This window comes from Enoplosus armatus, chromosome 9, assembly GCF_043641665.1.
Source record: "Enoplosus armatus isolate fEnoArm2 chromosome 9, fEnoArm2.hap1, whole genome shotgun sequence".
Classification (NCBI taxonomy): Eukaryota; Metazoa; Chordata; class Actinopteri; order Centrarchiformes; family Enoplosidae; genus Enoplosus; species Enoplosus armatus.
Genome location: NC_092188.1, coordinates 19,337,549 through 19,360,960, shown reverse-complemented (window position 1 = coordinate 19,360,960; position 23,412 = coordinate 19,337,549). Strand labels below are relative to the sequence as shown.

Here is a 23,412-nt window from a genome sequence, read left to right as displayed (position 1 = left end):
ATAAAAGCGGCCCCTGTATTAGCCAACGGGGTGAGTACCAGAGGATCAAGGGAACCAGAATCTGGGTTAGTCTGCAGCCGCTGCTTTGCAAAAAGGTGAACACACCGCACACTGTGTACAAATGCACCCAGACACAAAAACACAGGCCAGGGATGTAATGAAGGGGCTTTTTAACCTGTAGAATGGAGTTAAGCACCACATTGCAGCCTGGTCTAAATCTTTATAACTGAGGGGTATTTAAAAGGCAGAAGCAGGGAGTGAAATCACCATTCTTCGCTGCGTACGCCGTTGCATCTTTCTGAGAGCAAAGCGAGATTCAAACGGTAGATCACAATTTCTACAGCTACAAATGGACAATACTGGACACACGCGTCCATCTACAGACACATCACCATGATCGCTAATACGCCGGGCTATTGATCAGCGAGCATCTGCCGCTGGCTGCCGTTTCAAAGGGAAGAGAACCGGGGCTGCAGGGCCTGTGACAACACTGACAAGGGTAAAGTGTTATTTCGTTCGTACGCCGACAGCTGGACAAGGGGGCGGGAGGGTTGAACGAGGGTAAGGGTGGGGGTTGTAGGGATGGAGGGACGTGTGTGTGAGTCGGGGAGGAGGCATTCGGCCGGCCGGGCAGTAATTCTTAATTGACACCTGTCAGGATAATAGCGGCAGTCACAGCTGTTGCGGGAGAATTTGTCCATCGTCCCGTTCATCTGTCAGCTCTAATACCCGTCCTAAAAGCTGCCCCCCACCCTACCCCACACCTTGCCACCCATCCACCCACATAAACCCCCACCCACTAACACCACCTTCTTTGATGCTGCTGTTGGACTAAACATTGGTGCCCACTGCCATCATCAAACAGCCAGTCCTCCCATACCTCTCGATTCCATTCAGTTATTGGATTGACAGCACAAAAGATGGCAAAACAGACCTATTTCGTTGCATTGCTCCATGCATTCAAACCATGTTGAGATGATAAGATATTTGGCAAAAAGCAGCTCCAAAAAATCAAGAATGTACAGTTAAACTCTTTCACTCCTTCCCTCATTTGTTTCCCTTCTGGCTTTTCATTTCCCCGACGATCTCCACCTAACTTTATCTGATGAGGTACAACCAGCGGAGGACAAAAAAAAGAAGAAAACATTTTGTTCATCCGTTTTTCATCCCCCCCCCCCCCCCCCCCCCCCATCCTCCTCCTCTACCACCAGCACTTCTCTCTCTTTTCTCTTTGCTTTTGAGTGGCAAAGACCGAGTATTTATCCAGAAGAGAGGGGGGGGGTGCGAGATGAGAAACATACTGGAGAGGGGAAAAGAGCGAGAAATAAAGGGAGAGGGAGTGCCGAGAAATGAGAGTAGAGATGAGAGGTACGTGAAAGAGACGGAAAGAGAGGGGGAGAGAGAGGTTGAGAGGCGCAGAGAGGCGTAGAGGAAGAAGAGACGGAGGAGTGCGCAGGAGTTGGGTGTCCCTGGATAGGGCTTTTGCTCTTCTGTAGTGGGCCCATCTCGTTTGTCTTGTTTGTTTGTTGGCATCAAAGAGCTGCCTCTCACTCCCCCTGCTAACTGATGTAATGAGTGGGTAAGCTACATGTTTGTTTTTTTTTCTCCCTGCGCTGAGGAATTCAAATACTTATTAGACAAAATATTCTGTAATTGCTCATCTTTTATTGATAGAAGTAACATGTTAAATTTGGCTCTAGCAGACTTTCACATAGCCTCTCGAGGAGGCACTGCACTGATCAAGAGAGCAAATTTACCCTCGGCAAATGTAATACTTTACTTAAGAAAATTTGAGATGTCAATTTTTGTGCCTTAAATGTTGCACGACTACTTCTCTTGAACGCTTCCCCTCTTATCTTCCTCATGTCTCAAATTATGTGCCGGGGAAGAAGAAAAAGAAGGAAAAAAACAAAAAAACACAACATATGAACAATTTTCATTAATGAGCTCAAAAGCCTGACATCCCCTCTGTGGAGCCTTAACAAAATGTAATTACTCAGCACAACACAAATATTACATAGTAATTAAGCACACTTAACAAAGAGCTGATAACAGCAACAGCACGCCGTTTATCAAAGCTTTCAGTCCAATCTGAATCGGATGTTAAAAAAAATAGTTTGTTATGCTGCTGCAACATTGAAAAGTGAGAACAAAAATTCTTTATTTGGGGGGAAATTGTTTTTCTATGGCAGTCAGGAGTAAGACTGCTTGTCAGCCCAGTCCCAGAGGGCTGCTTTCTATCTGTTTCAGACTTGATTTTCTCAGACTTGTTTTTTTTTTTTCCTTTTTTTGGATCCCATGACTTGCTGCTGTTTTTATGTGCTGCAAGGCAGGCAACAAAGCACATCTGGCTGCTTTAATGATATGATTTCCCATCATACTAAGCCACCTCCATTATGACCTCCCACAGAGACATGCTGGCTGCACTTAAGCATTAGGTGTAGGTGTGTGTGTGTCTGTCTGTCAGTCAGTCTGACTGTCTGTGTTTATGGTTGACGGTGTGTGTATGTGTGTGTGTGTGTGTGTGTGTGTTTGTCTAAAGTGCAGCAAGGGCAACACACTGCTAGTGATGGTAACAGCGTGCCCTTAGGGCAGCTTTTGTTGAGAATGCCCCGGAAAGAATCAGAGAGAGAGAAAGAAAAAGAGACAAGGAGGGCTATTACTGCTGTGGTGTGAAATATATCCTTATCTATGTGAACAGGAAAAGATTAACACATGCTGCTTAAACCTTACTAATACCTTCCATTTGATTATATTTGCTATTCATTGATAATCAATGCTGGAAAAAAAAAAACTTTCATGTTGAAACTGTTTTGTAAATGGGTATGTAAGAATTTCCCATGTGCAATGCCTGCGTTTGCCAGGATAATAAATGTTACTAATGCATGTAACTAAGAACTAATAGCACACAAACACGGGGGCACTCGTGGTGACTCGAGGCATTAGAGGAGCGAGCTGAGCATGTTTGACCTTTGACTGCCTCAAATCCCAGATGTAAATTTAACTAATAGTTTCGGAGGGTGGCGCGAGAGCAAAAGTGGCTATCGACGAGGCCGATCGATGCCACCTGCTAACGACACCACCGCTCCAATTAGCGTAACCTCTAGCCGAGTCCGACCGCCAAACACACACACACACACACACACAAACACACGCTAAAGGGAATGCCCAGGAAACATACAGCATAACTGAAGTGGAGGGGGGTAAATAAAACGGGCTGCTGTGGATCAATATGTGTTCCTGCTCTGTCTGATATCCCTCGTTTTGATTGGGAATAGTGAGCAGATATGACAGTCAGAAGTGAGAAATATGTGGAGCTGCTGTTAGAGGCTGTTTTCGTGCTCTTGTGTGGGGAACGAGAGAAGGAATCTGAAGGCAGGCCCCGCTGAAGAGGATGACTAACATGGCGTGGTTACCGTTACACTCGTTCAAGTTATTCATTCCAGGAAAACTAACACCGGTCAGTGCTAAGCTACAAACACACACACAGACGTTCTCTTTGCCGCTGTCTGCCTGTCCCTCTCTCTCTCACACACACTTTTTTCATTGAATTCTAACATAAACTTCTCATTTCTCAGAAGCTGTGCTGCCTTCAAGCCATCGGAAGTTATAACCAGCTCCTACTTTCACGCCAAAGGCACTAGTTCCTTTGCTGAAAATCAACTTTTCATCAAAACAAGACTGTTCTAATTCTCAGGAAAGGGTGGTATTCAAATCCGGCAATATTAAAACTGAAAAGAAAAAAAAAAACACACACACACACAGACACCTAGAGGCTACACACTGCTGTACTCCTCAGGACGCTGGTGTAGACAGAAGGGTAGGGGGCACATAAATCTCTGCATGCTGATTATTTCGAGGGGAGAATATCACATAACAGCATCGTCAAGTAAGAGCACAAAGGTCGCTGTGTAATCTTAGCCACCCCGGGCATGCAAAATCATTAATCCCTGGGCACTGTGATTCTCCAGGTCGGAATAAACTGGAGGCCTTCAGCGAGGCGGCTACAGCACCGAGCTGGGGAGGGGGGGCGCTCAGCCAAAGTACGTGTTATGATGTGGTGGTGATTTACTAGCAGGGCTGCAACACATGCAAAAGTGTAAAAACTTCAGCCGAACGTCTATATATTTTTTAAAGATGGTTCCTGCGATTACTTTGGAGTGCTGATCCATCAGGCGGTTAGAGCAGGCCTGAGTCGTGTCATTAATATAAAAATAAATAAATCTCCTGCAACAGTTTCGAGAATTTCCACCCTCACATTCCAGTCCCCCGAAAAACAAGGAGGAAACTTTGAGAAAACGCACGGCTACCTCGACACAAAAAATCACACTCAAAGGAAAACAAAAGGGAATGTAGGTTGTTGGAAATAAAAAGCGATGTGCTGTAACCGGCCTGGCTTGCTTATTACAAGGTTATAAGGGTGGTGGCGGGGGTGGCGGGGGCTTACTGAGGTCATTAACTGGCATTGTCTCCTGACGTGATTAGTCAGGTAGCAAAGTCCATTTGTCACCTGCACAGGCAAATTGAGTTGGTGCTGCACTAGGGGCTATGGGGACTGTATAATATCAACTTGATTACATCAAGGCAGCTGCGGACTTGACACCTTACTGAATTTGTCAGCATTAATCGTTAGGGCCTGTCACAAATCCATCAGCTCCACAGATAATTAGGGCTCTCTCTAATGAAGCCAACGGGAAGCAACCTTGCCACCACCCCACCACCACACACCCCACTATACGCACATACACACACACACACACACACACACACTGTCTTTCTTATAATTAACCATCATGCTCCACAGAAATAAGAGCGACTATCTTATCTGCTCTTCCTCCTCGTCTTCCTCCCGTAAGACTATCTAAGCCTGCCTCGGATGAAAGACGGCGTCACTCCATTCCCCGTCTTTTAATTGTTCCTGCCTTCCCTCCTGTCCTCCTCACCTTTAAATCAACTTGTTTAGTGACGGGGTGAGGCCACAAGTGTAATAACGCACACAGGAGGACGCATCTGTGCACAATAAAATGCACACTGGAAAGAGGGAAACATATATACACTTTTTTCACACATTTTCTAATGCAGGCTTTCGAGGTTTCTTTCCATCCTGGCTTCACTATTTGGGTTTCTGAACATGGATTTTTAAATAAAAACTATAAAAATGTTTTTTTCTGTAAAAAAAAAAAGAAAATTCTTGTGTCTTGACCATTTTCTGTGGATCTTCACACCACACACACAAGCTTCAAAGTATTACTTGAGGAAATTACTCTTTGAAAAAATACATTAAATGATATGTCAAAATCAGAATAGTCTATATGTAAGTGTAAGATCTGCCCTCGAAATCCTCCAAAAATGTTAAGAATTTAGGGGAGAATAAGGATTCCAAAAATTAAGCTGACCATAAAAGACATTTATTTATAAGTTGCCTACATTAAAGGAAAATTAACTGTAAATTTTGTACAACTGATCAAAGAAATCCACAATTGTGACTTTTGTCATTTCTGGTGTTGTGGAATATGTTATGCAGGATTTGGCCTCAAAACACTAAAATAAATATTACATAACAAATAATATTCACCAAAAATGGTACAAGGTGAGAAAAAAAAACTGTCGAGACAAGTCTGCTATTGTTGTTTTAATTGTCTGAGCTCTGGTTTCCATGCACAGTCCCACCATGAGCAATTTTCTCTCTGAGCAGCAGCACAGAGAGGAAGCCACAGGTCAGTGCCAAGCTCCCAGTGGAGCATCAGGCTAGCCTAGTGAGTGTGTGTGTGTGTGTGTGTTATTTGTTGCTGCTGGAAGCGTGGAGTGGAGGGCGCTATCTCTGACCGACTGTCATGTTCATGGAAGAATGGAAAGCATCCCGTCTGCCAAGCTGTGATTGACCATTACAACCCATGATGCGCATGGCACTCAGTGGACAGTGTAATGGATCAATGGTGTGTGTGTGTGTGTGTGTGTGTGTGTGTGAGAAAGAGTGTATGCGTGTGTGTGGTGAGAGAAGGGAGGGGAGGGAGGGGTCACAGCGATGTCATGTTTTCATGCCTCCATCTACATGCAGAAACCTAACGGGAGTCACTCTGCTCCCACCATGGCCGACCTTTTCCAGCGGGCCATTTCGCCAAAGCAACAACCAAAACGCAGACACACACACACACACACACACACACACACTCAGAAAAGTCAAGTGAGGCTATCTAAATCTGAATCCTTTCTTTCACAGTGTGGGCCAGAAACCATGCGAAAAAAAGTGCTTTGCTAGAAAGGCAAGGGAGAAAGAAAGAAGTCGACAGCGAGCACCGGTTGAATGTTCTCCATCCTACACTCCTTCTCATCCTCCTCCTCATCCTCATCACCACCACCATCATCACCACCAGCTCCCTGCTTAAAATGATAAAAACCTGCTGAGTTCAAAGTCTTCGTCGGCTGGCCCTCCTGTTCGACCCGCTTTGCACCTCATATTTCAAAATCTCTTTAAAATTCTGTAACTGTCTTTTGTTCACTCCAGTTGTTAATGCCTAACTTCAAAGGCTCGGCCTCATTAGCACAGAGGTAGAAACCCCTGTCACTCATTTACATTTGTTTAAAGGCTGCGGGGAGACGAGGGGAAAAAAGGGGGGAGTCCAAATCCAAACCACTAGAAGTCAACCTTGTCGGTCCTCTGCCAAGACCTGGTTTTATCAGTTGGTCACATTGCAAATATAATACTCCCCTCCAGCAGTGGATATTGATTTCATTACTGGACTGATTCTTACTGTGAATGTGGGATGAATTTGGATGGCGCAAAAAAAAAACCCTCAACATTTATCTCCATGAAGAAAAGGCACATACGAGGGGAATCAAACACCTGATTACAGAGGAGTGTTTGGGTTGATTTTCCCTGTGATCTGCTCCACACACACACCGTCCTTTCGTCTGCTTTCAGTGCCTTCCCTTAAAATAAAAGGGAGGTGATTTTACAGCACAATTCGCAACTTTTTTTTGTTGCTTTTCGATTCCTGCTTGAGACAACAGGAGGGTTGTGTGTGTGTGTGTGTGTGTGTGTGTGTGTGTGTGTGTGTGTGGCTAAACCTACCAGAGGCATGCCTGTCTTCATGGAGGGATTTATTGATGTTTATCAGGGATGAATAGATCAAAGACTGCCACATGACAGGCGATCAATCACGCATCAAATCAAGGATGGCAATCCTCTAATAAAATAGAAAGAAAGGGAAAAAAGCGGCTTTCACCAGTTTTTTCCCCCTTCTTTCCCAGTCAATTATTCATCATTACTCACTCTTGAACCTCAAAAGCTCCCTTTTATCCCCATAACATGCCATTTAGTTTATCTCACCATTCTTAAGAGAACTTTCCTGGCAAAGGAGGATAAAAAAGAAAAAAATCTTAGTGCCATTGCGCAGTTGTGTGCGTCATTTACGCAATTAAGACGCATTTTAAACACAACTGTGGGTCAGGGGTTGAGTTGCGCGCTGTGTTTATAACACAACAAATTGAATTTAAACAGAGTTGTAAAATAAATCTCAGCATGCAGCACGACTAAAGCATGGGACGTGGGAGGACATATTTTCATTTAACACTTGTAAATAAAAACTAGTTGGCTACTGGGATGGGAAATGGTCGTTATGGAGAGGGGCGGGTTATACCTGCTGATCGCCGCGGCTCTTGCTGCTTTCTCCTCGGCATAGTGACCCTTCACTTTCCACGGTGCTTCTCATGCAGGAATTACAAACAGATCAAGTCTATCAGTGTTGGAAAATCATCCCGGTTTTCGGGGAAAAGGGTTTTGATCTCGGAGGTGAAAATGTCGTCTTCTCAAATCGGCTGCTCTTTTCTGGACTTCACCGCTGGATCGGCTTCGACAGTGAGCACAAAAATTACGAAGGGATTCGGCCAGCTCCTGACACCTTCATGTCCATCAAAGATCATCTTCCTTCATGTCTCTCATGGCAGGGTCAACAAAAAAAGAAGGAGCAGCAGCAGCAAGAAAGCACCTTGAAACCCAAGTTTCAGTTCACTCCCCCTGGAAAAAAAATCCCCTAATCTCCAGTGCTGTTTGGAGGGGGACGATACTTTGCTGCGCCTTTTACGCACACCAAAACTAGAAAATAAATAAACTCTGGCGGCAACCAAACAAATAAGTCCCGTGTGAGCGCAGCGCACGGCTCTGATAAGTAATGTATCCTTGTGTTTCCTTCTCTTCTTTTGCCAGAGACCTGAAAGAGAGAAAGGGGAGAGGAGAAAATAGACAGACAGGCATTAGATGGGTTAATGTCAGTCCCGTCACCACCACGCCACCTCAGCCCGGATCCAGCCTCACCAGTCCGGCGGAGACTTTTCCCTCCCTCCCCTCCTTCCCTCTTTCTCTCCCATTGAAAAAATAATAAACGAGACGAGCAGGCTTTCTCTCTTACTTACGTTTTAAGAGTCGTGGAAATAATTTCCACCGCTCATCTCATCGCATCTTGGACAGAGTCGGGTCTCTTTTTTTTTTTTTTTTTTTTTGGAGGGGTGGTTGATGCGGTGGATAGGATATCACTTGAGAGAGAGGGGAAACAAACAAGACGCAGGCGCATCCAAGCTTCGCCAGCAGCAGATCAGGTCGACATGGACTAAAATATTTGTCTCTTTAAAAAGCACAAAGAGGGGGGAGAGAGAAAAAAACTCCAGAGACTGATCCGAGGTCTCCCGAAAAAAGAAAAAATGGAAACGCGGTGGATCCAGAAGCTGTTTCAGACAGTCTCAACTGATAGACAGACGCATCGAGTGGCTTTTCCTGCTACATTTTTACTCCTCCCCTCTCCACAAGCGTCACCCCTGACAGAGGAGCCTACCTGTCAATCTTTTTAATTGTCTTGTTTTCCCTTCTCTCTCTCTCTCTCCCTCCCTCTCGCTCTCTCCTTTGCTTTAAAAAACCCGAACCTCCGACAAAGGAAAAGGATCCCTTCGGAAGTAAAAGGGGGGGGGGGGTCAACTAAAACAAACTTATATCAACATGTATCGCAAACCACAACAAGTATGACTCAAGCACGAGGTTGCTACAACTTAGGTGTCATGTTTTAGCTTATAAACTCGAGTTAAGGGTTCGACTCCCACTGAGAGAGAGGGGGGGGGGCGAGGGTTCAATGGTCCAATATGTTGGTACATGGTTTTTGAGTAGATGCTTCCAGAAAATGACAACAGATGATAACACCGCTACATGAGCCGTGCCAGCGGAGTGGACTGCCAGCAGCCCTCCCTGAGGATCGCGGACACGGGCTTTGGTTACAGGTGTAGCCTACATGTGGGCACAAAACATGCCCATGCAACATGCGAGTCAGGCGGGAGCGCGGCTGCACAACACGCCGTTCGGTTCTGGTGTATGTCTCTAGACGTTTGAAGAGATCCGGCGGGGCTGGCGTCGTTTTCGCGAGGAGGAAGACGGGCTGAGGATTTGTTGGGAGACGAGGATTGATTTGTTTCACCTTACTAGGAAGTGAGTGTTGTGTCCGGGAAGGGGAGGGACTCCGACGACAAGTCTGGGGCGCCGCTGTGCCACTCGCAAGGCTGCGCCAGCGCAACGTTTTCATCCGAAATACTCGATTCTGTGCTTGTTGTGTTTTTCTGCACAAGTAACCGAGATTCGCGCTACAAAGCATGGCGGCTTTTGTTTTAGTTTAAAGACGCGTTTTGGCCCAGTCCGGCTCGGCTCGGCTCGGCCTGGCCTGCACGCTGTGCATGTGCAGAAGGGTGGGGGGGGGGGGGGGGTGAAAGCCTACAGCGCAGGCTAATGGCAGTCAGGCTTATTGCCGCCACAAACGTTACGTCAAGTTGTTGGTGAACTTTGTCACATTTCGGAGCCATGTCCAGCCTGCTGTGGGCGAGAAACGGCAGGAGAGCGATATCGGTAATCGGCGGGGGGCGCGGAGGCACCGATGCACTTTCAGGAGTTCATCCGGCTGCACGGCGCTTCATCATAGACATGTCCTACTCCGCGCACTTCATGGATTTTCAGGGATCCTCCATACCGAGCGCCATGAAAAAGCTGGTCGTAAACAAGCTGAGTCCTAATTTCAAAGAGGCCGTTTCTATGCAAACCGTGGCGGTCCCGACCCCCGGAGACGCGGACTTGCTCGTCAGAAATCGGTAAGTTGTTGTTGCTTTTCAAAGGTGAAAGGCGGAAAACACACTGCTTTCGCCTCTGCGCGCTCGCGAGTAGCAATCGGTGGCCCAACGCGTGCCACATGAGTCTATTTGTGGATGATTATTTGATGTCGATCTATCACAGTAATGTTGAGAAGTTGTAGAAAGGGCTCCGCTTACCTCGAGTCACCCATGTCCTGCACCTGCGATCATCATCATCATCATCACAAGATGGCAAAATACGTGAGGAATAAGCGCTGTACTGTAATTCCAAGTTCCGCCCTCTCTGCATTTGTCTATCAATCCATCTCGGCATCTCTCTCTCTCCCCCCCCCACCACCCCCCCACCCCTCTCTCTCTCTCTCGCTCTCTCTCTCTCTCTCTCTCCCTCTGTCCTCCTGTCTTTCTACGTCACCAAACTGCAAACAGAAAGTCATGAGGGGGGGTGAGAAGAAGGGGAGGAGGGGGTGCTCAGACTGGCATCAAGAGATGGAGATGATGGAGAAGGAGATGCAGTGTTACATGGCGCGGGAACTGCAGCATCATTTCTCTCATTCAGCAGCAGCAGAGCCCAGCAGTGTAGTCACGGTTAGGGAAGAGCGGACCCACCTGAAGTCAGTCTCCATGCCTCTTTCAGCCTGACATGGACTGAATGATTATAATATATAAATTGATAAATAGTATTAAACTACATTTTGCTCGTGTGAGGTGGGAAAGGCATGAATTAATGATCTTTTTGAAAATAGTAGGATTTCTGGTTCCATTTCTGATTCCAGCCGGAGGTAATATCTTACCCTCATTTTGATTTACTACTGCACTACTGAGTGTGTGTGTGCCGGATCTGATTTTAAATGTTAAATTAGCCCAACACAAATGCACCTCTGGGTTTATTGTGGTATTTAGTGCCAATAACATATATACCGTCCGTCAGATTGAGTGTAGAACACAGTACATTAGTGTGTTGTTGCCTTGCAAGACAGTGATCAGGTGCAAGTGAACTTAGACCTTTGACCGTTATCCATATCAGTGAGGCACCGCAGTCATGAGATCAGTAACGATGTTTTAACAAACCGAGGAAATAAATACTTGTGTTTGTGGGATTGTGGTGCAAACTGAGAACCAGTTATCCATTATTGCACAGCGTCAGTGCAATCCTAATGAAACCTAAAGTATAAACGTGTTAAATGAGGAATCTCAGAGTGATAAATTGATAATTGAAACGACTGCAGTGAAAGAGGCGGATTAATTCACAGGAAACAAATGAAACCCTTTTTCTTTATTTTAGATGTTACTGATGACATCATTGAAGCAGGTCTTTTTCAACATGCAATGAATCCTCAAGTCCCAAGACTCGCGGGTGCACCGCACCGTCACAGATGGTCCATGTGTGTGCGCCTTTGAATTAAACTTAAATGTAGTCGCAACCATGTAGGCAAGTGCTCGACCGGCACATGAAAGACAGAGGTGGCATCAAATTGTATGATGTTGCTTTCTATGATGTTTTTCGATCTGGACCGTCATGAGTGCTTGGTCCAAAATCACACATTCGCTTTTAATTATTTTCTGATAAGAATCCACTCCAAAACAAATCATTTTCAAATATTAGTTTTAGTTTAAATAAAAAGAAAATACAGGCCTTGAAACCTTAAATTTCATTTAGTATTTTTCATAGCATTTGTCGTCACACACATCAAGAACACCTATCATGTTATTATATTGTAATGCTACTGAGTGTTTTGCAGTTTGCTGTAGTGAACGCTATGTTATTAGATTTAAAAGTGTTCCAAATGTTTGTTTGAACAGATTTTGATTGTCACAAATATCATCTCATTTTAATTAGTTTAAACTCAAATGGCTCAACATTTTTAGTTATGTGCAGTGAAATAGTTCTGATGCTAACATAATATCTCCCTGTTAGATGTAAAGTAGTCGAACCAAGGTGTTTTGTTATATCATTGTGGCCCATCTATAAAACCACAGAAGCGTTATCTACAAGCTCAAAGTACACGTGTGACATGCACAGTAATGAGGCCCAGCATGCGTGCCGCTCTAAAAGACAGTAAATGATTTATTTATACATTCCTTTCTCACATATTTGTTTCCAACATGTTACCAAAGTAAGATGAAAACCGCCGTCTTCGTGTTGAGGCAAGAGGCAACTATCTAAGATTTTAAAAGTGCAGTTTGTTGTGGGTGTCTCTGAAGACAATGAATCATGACATCACGCAATGTGTTTTGTGATACAAACCTTTCCCTGTCAGTGCAGACTGTTCTCTTCCAGAGAAAAAGGAATCATTGCCAAAACAAAACCAAGTGTTTGTGCCCCGCGCAGACATGTCTGGAGAAGGAAGCTGAAGTCCTGACCTTCAGACAGGAATTCAGGGAATATGTGCTCACACTAATGACCACACAAAAGCTTCTGTGCATGATTGCATGTATGCATTTGGCTTCATCATGTAACAGTTTTATTTTCTCCCCTATGTTTTTCCTCTGTTTGTGTTTCAGTTTTGTGGGTGTCAACGCCTCTGATATTAATTACTCAGCAGGCCGTTACGACCCCTCGGTGAAGCCCCCCTTCGATGCTGGTTTCGAGGGTATCGGTGAGGTTGTTGGCCTCGGCCTCAGCGCCAGCTCCCGTTACACCATCGGGGACACTGTGGCCTACTTCGGCAGCGGCGCGTTTGCCGAGTACACGGTGGTGCCAGCCAAGGAAAGTGTGCCTGTCCCCGCGGTGAAACCAGAGTTCCTCACCCTGCTGGTCAGCGGTGCCACGGCCCACATCGCCTTGAAACGTCTGGGCGACCTGGCCAAAGGTGAGACGGTCCTGGTCACGGCGGCTGCAGGAGGAACGGGACAGTTTGCAGTGCAGTTTGCCAAACAGGCCGGCTGTCACGTGATTGGGACCTGTTCATCCAACGAGAAAGCCGGCTTCCTGAAATCCATCGGCTGCGACAGGCCGATCAACTACACCACCGAAGACCTGGCCAAGACCCTGAGGAAAGAGTACCCACAAGGCATAGACGTGGTGTATGAGTCAGTCGGAGGCAGCGTCTTAGAACTCGCAGTGAACAGTTTGGCCAATAAGGGCCGGCTGATAGTGATCGGCTTCATCTCGGGGTACCAGACCGCATCCGGGATCCCACCGTTCAGAGGGGGAACGTTACCGGTCAAGCTGCTCCAGAAGTCGGCCAGCATTCGGGGTTTCTTCCTGCCCCACTTCTTGAGTGACTACAGGGAGGCTCTGGGTAGCATGATGCAGATGTTTGCCAAGGGGAAGCTTGTGTGTGAGGTGGATTGTGGGGATTTGGCACAGGAGGGGAGGTTCGTAGGCTTGGAGTCAGTCTTCCGGGCCGTGGACTACATGTATGCTGGGAAAAACCTGGGCAAGGTGGTGGTGGAAGTGGCACCACCCTCTGTTAGCCATAGTAAGCTGTGATTTAACTGATTGTTAATGCGCTAAAACAAATCATACTTAAACGGAAAACTGTAGGGCTTTAATCATTTTGAACAGAGATTATGTTCTTTATTTTTGTAAGATGATTCATATAGAACTATAAGTAAAGCTACACAATGCTTTCATGAATAAATATAATAAGCAACTATTTTCTGCTCTCATGGTTTTGCAACGACATACAAAGGTATTATTTTATCATTAATGTGAGGGTTCAGCAGTCCCTCATTTGCAAGAGTGAATTAAAGTATAAAAAACATAAAAGTAATAACTATGTATTGACGATAAGATTGCACAAATATTCTGAAATCAAAAAATCAGAAACGGAAGCCTCTGTAATTTCACCCAGAAAATGTGTTTTCACTGCGTTTCTTCGTCTTGTGTGCCCACCATCTGGTTCAGGTCCACCTCTGAAATTATTTCAGACCTGCTGCCATAATGTGCTCCTAGCATTCTCTTTGGCACTTTATCTACCATAAATGTTTTATGATAGACTTCGGGGTTTTTTTTTTCTAATAGGGGGCTTACATTGGTACGCGCTTGTCAAAAGTGAGTGCTGCTCCAGGTGTGCTTGGTATTTCATTGCCTGTTTGTGGCTGACAGAAACGGCATTCACACAATCAATCTCTTCATTCACATGCCCAGAAGCTGCACATAATAAAAAACCTATAAAATTAGTCCAGCTAACCAGCATCGGACCAGAAAATGCCATTACTTTTCCCCACTGCAAGTGAAAAAAAGAATCACTTATGGTGAATGTATTGTGGAATGCCCTTTGACATTTCTTTTTTTATTTCCATTGTTTTGTATTTAATTTAGTTTTGGAAACAAGAAACAAAGCAGCACAACATATAGTAGGAAGTTTAGTCACGTGGCAGATAATTTCCACATAAAATAAAAAAGACTTAGAAGATAAGGGTTCATTATAACTTTTAAAGCCTCAATAGGTGGAAAGTTTTCAAGACCTTTTTTCAGCTAACCCATTTTATTCAAAAGCAAGGCGCAGAAATGAGACACTATGTTGAAGCGGTCCATGTTGTATTAATGTGCTGCATGTAGTCTAAAACAAACACCTGTTCCTACCTGGCAGGGAGGGCTGTAGTGTTCATGCACTGTGAACATGTTATTTCCTCATCCAGGTGGCCACTCAAAATATAACCCAGTGTGAAATACGTTACAGGTGTGACCCCAGCATGCAAAGCTGCTCCCTTCGCCAGACGGCACAGGAAATCAGAAACACACCAGGCCAAGGCCATTTTGAATCCATCCCGTGCAGGAACGTCAGAACGGCACTGATAGTCTTTGACATAGACAGTGGGCTCTTTCAGGTTTAGTTACAGGGATTTCCAATATTTTAATATGTTTTTCTGGTAAGGGGTCGTTATCCAAATACAATCTGTTGTGATGAGCATTAACTGCAAACTGTGAAAATATCACTTTTTAAATGATTACTTAAACACAACAGCAAGAAAGTGATTCATGTAGAAACGTTTTCTCAAGTTTCAATATATTTGATTTCTTTTTCCCTTTGTCTCTCTCCAAATGTTTCAAGCCTGCTTATATTCACTAAATTTCTTGTTAGAAAGTTTAATTTCATACATTGTCATAGTATATCATACCAGACAGGCACAACACTGGGTAGTGAATGCTCCCTGAAGTCACATCTTTTCTTAAGTTAGGCTTCATTTTCTTTGCTGTCTTACTGTCTTTATTAAAAGCTACTGTATAAAATCCTGACCCACTTCCTGGCACGTGGAGGTGTGGCACTTCTGGCCACCTACACATACCCATGACCTTTAGCCTCTTGTGCAAGGTAAAATTGTTGACTTGGTTTGAATTAGATTAATATATATAATAAAAAGAAGAAATGAAACCAACACTGAGAGATGAATATGAAATAGAATTTATCAGAACAGCAGAACAAAAATTGTTAAACTATAGAATATAATTATATGTATGATATATAATCACCTCTGTGACACCACTGTTTGGTCAGGCGTTATGATGCGAAAGCAAGCTCTTACACGCCAGCCACACAAACGGCGAGAGACGTGATGATGATGCACGCGGATGTTTAGATGAATTCAGCATGCTTGAGTACTGTGTGCATCCATGTTGCACGGCCAGGAGGAGGAGGAGGAGGCCGGGTTTAGCATCTCTTCAATTAACAGGAGAGGCCTCGTCTCGACGTCCTCCAGGGCCTACCTGTACCTCCGCTGATTAGTGAGCAGTCACAGCCCCAATTAGAGAACACAGGAACCTGGAGAGACAACACTCTTTATTTAATTGGATTGTGTTGCAGTCGGAGGCTGCTAACTGGCATCGCATTGAAGCAACCTGGAACCGTGGAGCGTAAACAAGACATTAAAGATAGAGAAGGTCTTCTGGAGAAGCATTCGCGGACTAGTGTGATGGTGAAACTTCGGGAACATTTCTTCATTCCAGGCATTATGCTAAGTGTCTCTCTCATTTTAGTCAAGGGTTACTGTAGTACTTCTCCTCAGAAAGGGTCATTAACACGCCAGTTAAATTTAAACAGTTACGTACATGGAAGTAATGGGGAGTAAAGTTAGTTTACCCTTTTCAACCTGATGTGAATGTGAATGACTTCAATTCATAGCATAGATCATAACAAGTATTTTTAAATTGATTTCATAGAGTAGGAAAAATTGTGAATGTGCTGGTTTCATTAGAGCACAATTGCATTGCCTGCATTTGTCTGGTATGACCAGTAGCTTATGGTGACTAATGTTAGCTAAGTCCGTTTGCTGACTTTATGACTCTTCTCTATGTGTGCTACGTCGTAGCAATTACCATTAGGCCATAACTGTGGCCTGCTCCTCAGCAGAGGTTACAAACTCTCGCTTTGAAATGAAAATGTTTTGTCTTTTCCCTTTTCACCTTTATATTATTTATTTAAAAGAAAAGCAAAAGAAAAAAAATCAATTCTTGACATCAAACTTCTTGAAATCACAACTTCTCATAGCTTTCCAAACCATTTCAAATTTTGATCCAAGACCACGGCACAGAGCTGGTTTTCATTGTCGCACTTTGACGTTCAAGGTAGTGAAAATCTCAAGGTCTCTCTCTCTCTCTCTCTCTCTCTCTTTTCACTAAACCCTCTTTTTTCCACAGTTTCCCCTCGCTGGAACATGTGGCACGTAACAAAGACATCACCCTCATAGTGTGGGATGGTAGTCTTACCTCCAGGCGCCTAAGGGACACTGGCTGGCTGCTTGGTGCTGCCAGGATCCAGACAGTCCAGTTCCTTTCTCTACAAGTCAGTCAGACCCCCTCAACTCCCCAAATCCCAGAGCCCCCGTCACTCCTACCTCCGCCTAATTACCAAACCTAAAACCCCACTCGACTAATTAGCCACAGCAGACCCAGGAACTGTGAGTAAAGGTAAAGAGATGGCTTCATTCAGGAGCGTGTATGTGTGTGTGTGTGTGTGTGTGTGTGTGTGTGTGTGTGTGTGTGTGTTAAAGAGAGGGAGAGTGAAAGAAAGAGACAAGAAGAAAGGGAAATGGAATATTCAAGCCTCCTTTAGCGAGCACATCTCTACAGCCAATTAAAGTCATTTATTAAACCCTTTGCCAAACCTGAGTTGTGTGTGACAGAATGATAGGGGAATGTGTTTGTTTGTGGCTGTGCATGTGTTTCTGGATATGTAGATGTGCGTGGGGGTTGCATGCACACACACACACACACACACACACACACACACACACACACACACGTCCACATGTGTCTCAGTATGGCTAGCAATCTGTCGGCTTTTCTGTCTTTCAGCGAGAGCTCAGTGGGACATAAATTACAATATGCAGCAGAACCACTTATGTAAGTCTCAATGAAGGGGAGGAATAACTTTCTTAATCAAGTTCCCCTGATTAATTGTAATAAAGGTGTCATCCGTAAATGTGTCCTCCTGATTGAGTAATTGGGGGCCGGAGACAGTAAGCACATCCCTGGTGATTGGGGGGGTTGGATGAAGTCGATGGGGGGGGTGGAGGACAAACTGAGACACAAATAGCTCCTGGGCACACTGGCAGCCTTCGGAAAAACTGACAGTTATGAAATACAATTATCAGTGTGATCTGCTTAAGAATTCATCAGCGGCTTCACCGGCCAGTAAAGACGTTCATAGAGAGTCGGAAAAGAGGGAGGGAGGGAGGGCGACCCAAGAGGAGAGAAGGCCTCACTGATTAAATGAGATTTATGTTTTGTCCAGCATATTGTTCACATTATGTTACACTATTGTTGGAGGATTATCTTTTCTGTTGTTTTCCTCCGCTTGAATCTCCTGCTTTGTTCCATATTAGCCGTCTAACCTCAGTCCAAACCAACAGAATTTAAAAAGGCTGATCCTTATGATGTATTGCAATGACTCAGTCCACAGGTGTAGATTAAAAGAGGGCTCAATTTGGTTGAAAGCTGAAAGGTTTCTAGACATCTAGGTCAGCGGTTCCCAAACTCTTTTTCTTGCGACCCTTTAGGGGGTCTCAAGTCCTGGGTTGGGAACCTCTGGTCTTGGTTGCATATTACAGTTGTTTCAACAGCATTTTTATTAGTAAATTTCAACTTGAAAAAAAGAAAAAATAGTAATTTAGATGCTGAATGCTGATTAAAACAATGGTTGTATGTAACCTAGACATCTCTGATTTAATTCCCTGAACCAGTACTTATATTTTACAATATTTGACAGATGATCATCTGCAGGTGGATGTGGGCACGTTCAAAAGCAACCCGAGTAAGCACACATCTTTAAAAACATGATTTAACAGCATGGTAAAAAAAAAAATCACATTAGAACAGCTTATATATATATACCACTATCAACACAATAAGATAAAACTTTATTCTAGCTCGCTGCACTACCTGCGTATTGAATAAAAGATCAAAACAAGCCGTGAGATTTCTATTTGACAGATAAGATCACACTCAACAACATTCATCATCTCTTTCTACCTACATTAACCCTTTAGGGCACCTTCTGTGGCCTCTGGAGGGGAGTGAGGGTCCCTCACTGTGTCTGTTAAGATGTAGATATATATTCAGGTGAAAGGCAAGGGCGCTATTCACCACCTCAGGATTAATGACAACATCATCGCCATCGCCATGCTGACCAGCCCCATATTTCCATTGGCTGGATAAAGAGGAGAGGGAAGACTGCGGCGGGAGGGGTGGGGGTTGATATGAGCATCCTGTCGGCAGGATGACGGACAGGTCCTCAGTCCAGCTCCCCCAGGTCCCCCCTGTCCTCATTCTTTACTGGCCTGAGCTGGCTAGCGAGGCAGCGTCTCTGCGGCCAAGGACACAGGGGTGTCAGCAATGCGTCTGGGTAACATCGTTCATCAGGCCGCATCGGTAATGGGTAGCTCTCTGTGACAGTGGTCATCAGGACACAAAAGCAAAAGGGCCCATAAACATCACATGACAGATGGCTGGGAGGACAGCTTCGGACAGGGAGGAAGGGGCGGAGAGCGAGAGATAAAGTGAGACAGAGAGAGAGAAGGAGAAGGACAGAGGTGGAAGAGAGATCTCAGGCTGGGTTGTTAAGTCTCATGAAAAGTCTCAAGCGCCGGATGGTTTATGAATGCCCATGTTCAATGTCAGGTGTGAAGGGAAATCGCAGGGGAAATAGTTGCAACTGATGTCCAACAAAAACATTAAAGAAATGAGTGTAGTCAGTATCAAATGGCCCCAGTAAATCAGCTGATATGCTGAAATTAAGGCAACATATTTAGTCCTATTATAGCAGTAAAAACATACATGACTCTAACCCTTTTGCCCCAGAGATGAAATCGTTTACATTTAGCTGAAAACATAAAGACTTCAGGATTTTTTAAAAGAAAATTGTGTTTCTCCTACTAAATTTAGTGAACGTAAACTTGTGCCATTTTTGTTTGCTTCCATATCGGAGATGACTTTGGCCGTCTCAGTGGGCTGAAACCATTCAACCTCTGGCATGGCGCAAAAGGTTAAATGGTGGGACCAATGAGAAAGAGGTGTTTGCTTAAAAGGCTGACATAGAGAGAGAAAAAAAGTTGTGCTTGAAAAGAAAGGATGAGAGATTGTTGAGGAGACATCTTCAGAGATTCAAGCCGGCAGCGCCGATGTGTCAGAAGATTTCATCAAAAGGATGTTTGGCACAACTCCGACTTTGAAGAGTTTGACAAAAAGGCGCGCCGAGTTGGCCTGAGGATGATGTTTTCAAATAAATTACGGTCTGCGCAGTGTGCGGTGGGGTGAAAGTTAAGGAATAATTATGGAGGTGATAGCAATGACAGTATGCGAGAAACAGGTTGTGTGAGAAATGAGGTGAGGTGAGGGTGTCGAGGGCTGTCATAGAAGTGACTGCAAAACCTGTTGTAGGCCCCTGTAGAGGGAAGACAATTGTTGTGTTAGCAACACCTTTGTCACCTCAGGATATATACTTTGTCTCCACGTGTTTACAGGGAAATCAAGTCCCAAATGTGAGGTATCATCTTCAAAACACGGGGAAATGTAGCTCCCCTGCCCTCCAAAGTGACGCCGCAGGCTGCGCTGCGTCTTTCTTTGTTTTCTGGGAACAGCCTTGGCCGTCCATTAATCGTCATCCATCCATCCTGTGCACCTGTATATAAAAGGGAAATTAGAATATCCATCACTTGAGCACAACGTCAGCGTGATTGATGGGTTAGTCACAGGATCCCCTCCGCTCCCTACCCAAGTCTGTGTTTCAGGAGTGAGAAGTGAACATTATCTAGCACCATGATCAGATTTAGTCTGCGCATTTCCATCTAGGAGAGCATTTTTGAGTGGATGATACACAATCCCTACGAGGAGGCAGCCAACAGAAGGTTTATGGAAATCTAATATCATAAGGCTTTTTGGTATGTTAGACTTGTTATTCACCGAGTGGGCTGGTGACACTTTTGATGTAACAGTATAAGACAATGTAACGAGGCAGAATCTCATTTTGTTGAAGTGTTTCTGTCAAACTATGGTCTGAAGGATGATTGGGAAAATCTGTGCAAACAGGTTTTGAGTGGGGTGTGCTAAGACTAAAATACCAACTGTTCTCAGAGAAAAGCCTTTGGTAGATAACAGGAAACGTCCTCTGAGAAGGCGATGTGAATGCCAGAGAGAGCGCGGGATGTACGTTGGCCTTTTATGTTAAGCAGACAGTATTTAAACAAAAGGCATGAATAGTGCAAGTGCAAACAGACGATGAGAATTAAACTGATCAATTTTGGCCTTTTATTAATAAAACTGCAGGCTTAAATGTGATGTGTTTGTGTTCTCTATCAAGAATTTAATTCAGGTGGAAAATGTTCAAGTTTTGCATTTATTTTGGTGGAATCTACTGAAAATGCTTTATCAGCACTGCCAATTCAAAATTATTGGTGTTTAAAAACCCATATTGGTCTCTCCTTCTCTGTCTATCTCTCTCCCTTTGTGTGTGTGTATGTGTGTGTGTGTGTGTGTGTGTGTGTGTGTGTGTGTGTGTGTGTGTGTGTGGGTGTGAGTTTGTGTGTGTGTGTGTGTGTGTGTGTGTGTGTGTGTGTGTGTGTGTGTGTGTGTGTGTGCTTTGACGAGGTGGAGACAGGAGCCCTAACGCTGCAGGATGGAGAAAGGTGAACAGGAAACAGAAGGTGCCCATGGAGGAGGTATATGACATCTGTCAGGATCCGGGGTGGGTGGAGGATTCAACGCCCCCCCTCCTCTGGCCGAGGGTCACCCATCGCACCGCAGTCGCTGAAGTTGTCACGACACCATGACACTTCCTTGGCAATGGTGGCTGCAAGCCGGACAGCCTCGGACGTTCAAGACACACACATATTTTTTGAGTAAATTTGTCTGAGGGGCGTGGGGGGCATTTTGTATGTGCTGTTTGTTGTTTCTCTGTGCAGAAATGTCAGCGTCCTGCTCATTGTTGGGTTGTTTTTTTTTCTCTCCCCTTCCCCTCTCTTCAGGGTCCTGGATGGAGGAAGGTCACCTGACATGGCAAGGTCGACAAACAAACAAACAAACAGAAGGAATTAAAATAGAGAAAAACAGAGCAGACGAATCGTGGCGGCGTGTTTTTATCGCTGTGAGGCTGATGGCATGTAGCAGCCATTACTCTCCGTTGTGTCCTCTGCCCCCCATTGGCTGCAACAACACCGCCTGGCAGGGCTGCCAGCGTCACGTCATCTCATGCGTCTGCTTAACTACACGGACGACAAGGGCCACTTCACACCAGGATCGGTTTACTGTTTCTTACCGCTCAGGTAGCTGTGTTTTCTCAAAGCGGCAAAGGTCATTCACACTTGATTTGGTAAAAACCCTTTTTCCTACGCCGGCGTGAGTTCAAATTAGATCTTGTTGTTTTTATCATCTTTATGGAGGGAAAAAGTGAAAGAAAAATCCCCTCAAAAAGAATTCACAATAGCCTGTTTCCAGGTCTTTGACTCATTGCCAGATATCTGATTTTGTTTTTGCATGAAACAGCAATTCAGTCTGGTTATCAGGCTAATGGCAGCATCTCCATTGTGCTCTTTAAATTGATTATGTCTGGTGACCTTTTTCTTAATTGATCAAATAAACCAAATAATAATAAATTGTCAGCAGCTGATCATTACCTGATTTTGTCCACGGAAACTTTGGTTTTGTTTGTTTTGATTAAGAATAATTTTAGATGCAGGAATACTGATAAATATGGAGAAAATAAAGCTCTGCACACATATTAGGTCTCGTGCCAGTATTGATGGATAAAGCCAAGCTTTCAGTCACAACACCTTCATCAGGGCAAAAAACGTTATCCTTTATCATTATGCATTAAATACTAGCAAAATTAGCAGAGCCTTTATTTTCTTCATATTTAATTGTATTGCAGTCTTGCACCTTAGTATTGATGCAGGGATGTTGTCATGGATGAAGATTTGAAATGACAGCCTTGCTAATAATTGTATTACTTCTCTGAACCCTTTCATTTATATAAATATAAATATATTTATTTTTTGCTATTAATTGAAGACGTTATTGTGAGGACTGAATCAACTGATAACCCACACTTATGGCCGTGCAAGAATAATATAGTTGTTTTATTATTTAGATTTCATACTAAATAGCCAGCAGAGCCCCGTTTGTCATGACTTTGAAGACGTTTGGCTCGGGCTGCTGCAGGTGAAGCCCGGGCCTCGCCCTCACAGATCTGTATGCAGAGTGTGCCTTTAAAAAAGCATGTTTCTTTTGTTTATTCTTTGCGTTGTCTTTTCCTGTCTGTGCGGAGTTTTGACATTGGAGATGACAGGTGTCTGTGGGGTGGAGGAGGAGGAGGAGGAGATGCTGGTAAGAAAACAATCTTTGACTGCCTGTGGGTGAAGGCAGACTCCTCTAGGCAAGGCGGCCTTCAGCGTTTAGCTGGGGGCGCAGTATCAAAATCACAGCCACTGCTGTACCCCTAAGGCACTAATCTCAACCAGTTACCGTCAAGTGCTGCTTCTTCTTTATATAATCCTTCACACACCCCCCACCCCACCCCCACCCCCTTCCTCTGCTCTCTCCATCTCTGCCATTCCTCCACTGATCCAGACCCAATCCACAGAGGTGAGTGGATAAATGACAGTTAGAGAAGGTGCAGGGGAAGTCAGGCATCTTGAATCCGGCATTGTTTCTTTGCTTACCAGGGTTAAAAAACAAATCCAAACTGTAGTGCTTTCACAAAACACTTTACTGGAATAGAAATATCATAATTAGCAGGGCTTCTGTGCTCATGTGTACCAAACTAGGCATCTCACCAGATGCTGAGGAGACCTCTGCCGTCATTCAGTCGGCTAGATGGAGAGGGGTTGTTGTTTGATCACTGGATGACTGCTAAT

General features: G+C 44.5%; 2 protein-coding genes across 2 annotated transcripts in view; one reads left to right on the top strand and one right to left on the bottom strand.

Annotated features, from left to right (window-relative positions):
- Positions 1-7,812, bottom strand: part of LOC139289722 (teashirt homolog 1-like) — a 33,374-nt gene extending 25,562 nt beyond the window's left edge. The window contains exon 1 of the mRNA XM_070911340.1: positions 7,641-7,812. Within this exon, the coding sequence (XP_070767441.1) occupies positions 7,641-7,680 (40 nt within the window). The 5' untranslated portion in view covers positions 7,681-7,812. The remainder of the gene's footprint in view (positions 1-7,640) is intronic.
- Positions 7,813-9,751: 1,939 nt separating this feature from the next.
- Positions 9,752-14,038, top strand: LOC139289725 (prostaglandin reductase 3-like). The gene is made up of 2 exons (XM_070911343.1): positions 9,752-10,119; positions 12,622-14,038. The coding sequence occupies exons 1-2, from the start codon at positions 9,836-9,838 to the stop codon at positions 13,550-13,552; spliced, it is 1,215 nt and encodes a 404-aa protein (XP_070767444.1). The 5' UTR covers positions 9,752-9,835; the 3' UTR covers positions 13,553-14,038.
- Positions 14,039-23,412: the final 9,374 nt, after the last annotated feature.

Excerpts from the sequence above, each read along its gene's own strand:
- LOC139289725 (XM_070911343.1), top strand. The coding sequence starts at position 9,836 with ATGTCCAGCCTGCTGTGGGCGAGAAACGGCAGGAGAGCGATATCGGTA. Across the intron at positions 10,120-12,621 it reads GACTTGCTCGTCAGAAATCG|TTTTGTGGGTGTCAACGCCT; the intron begins GTAAGTTGTTGT and ends TTTGTGTTTCAG.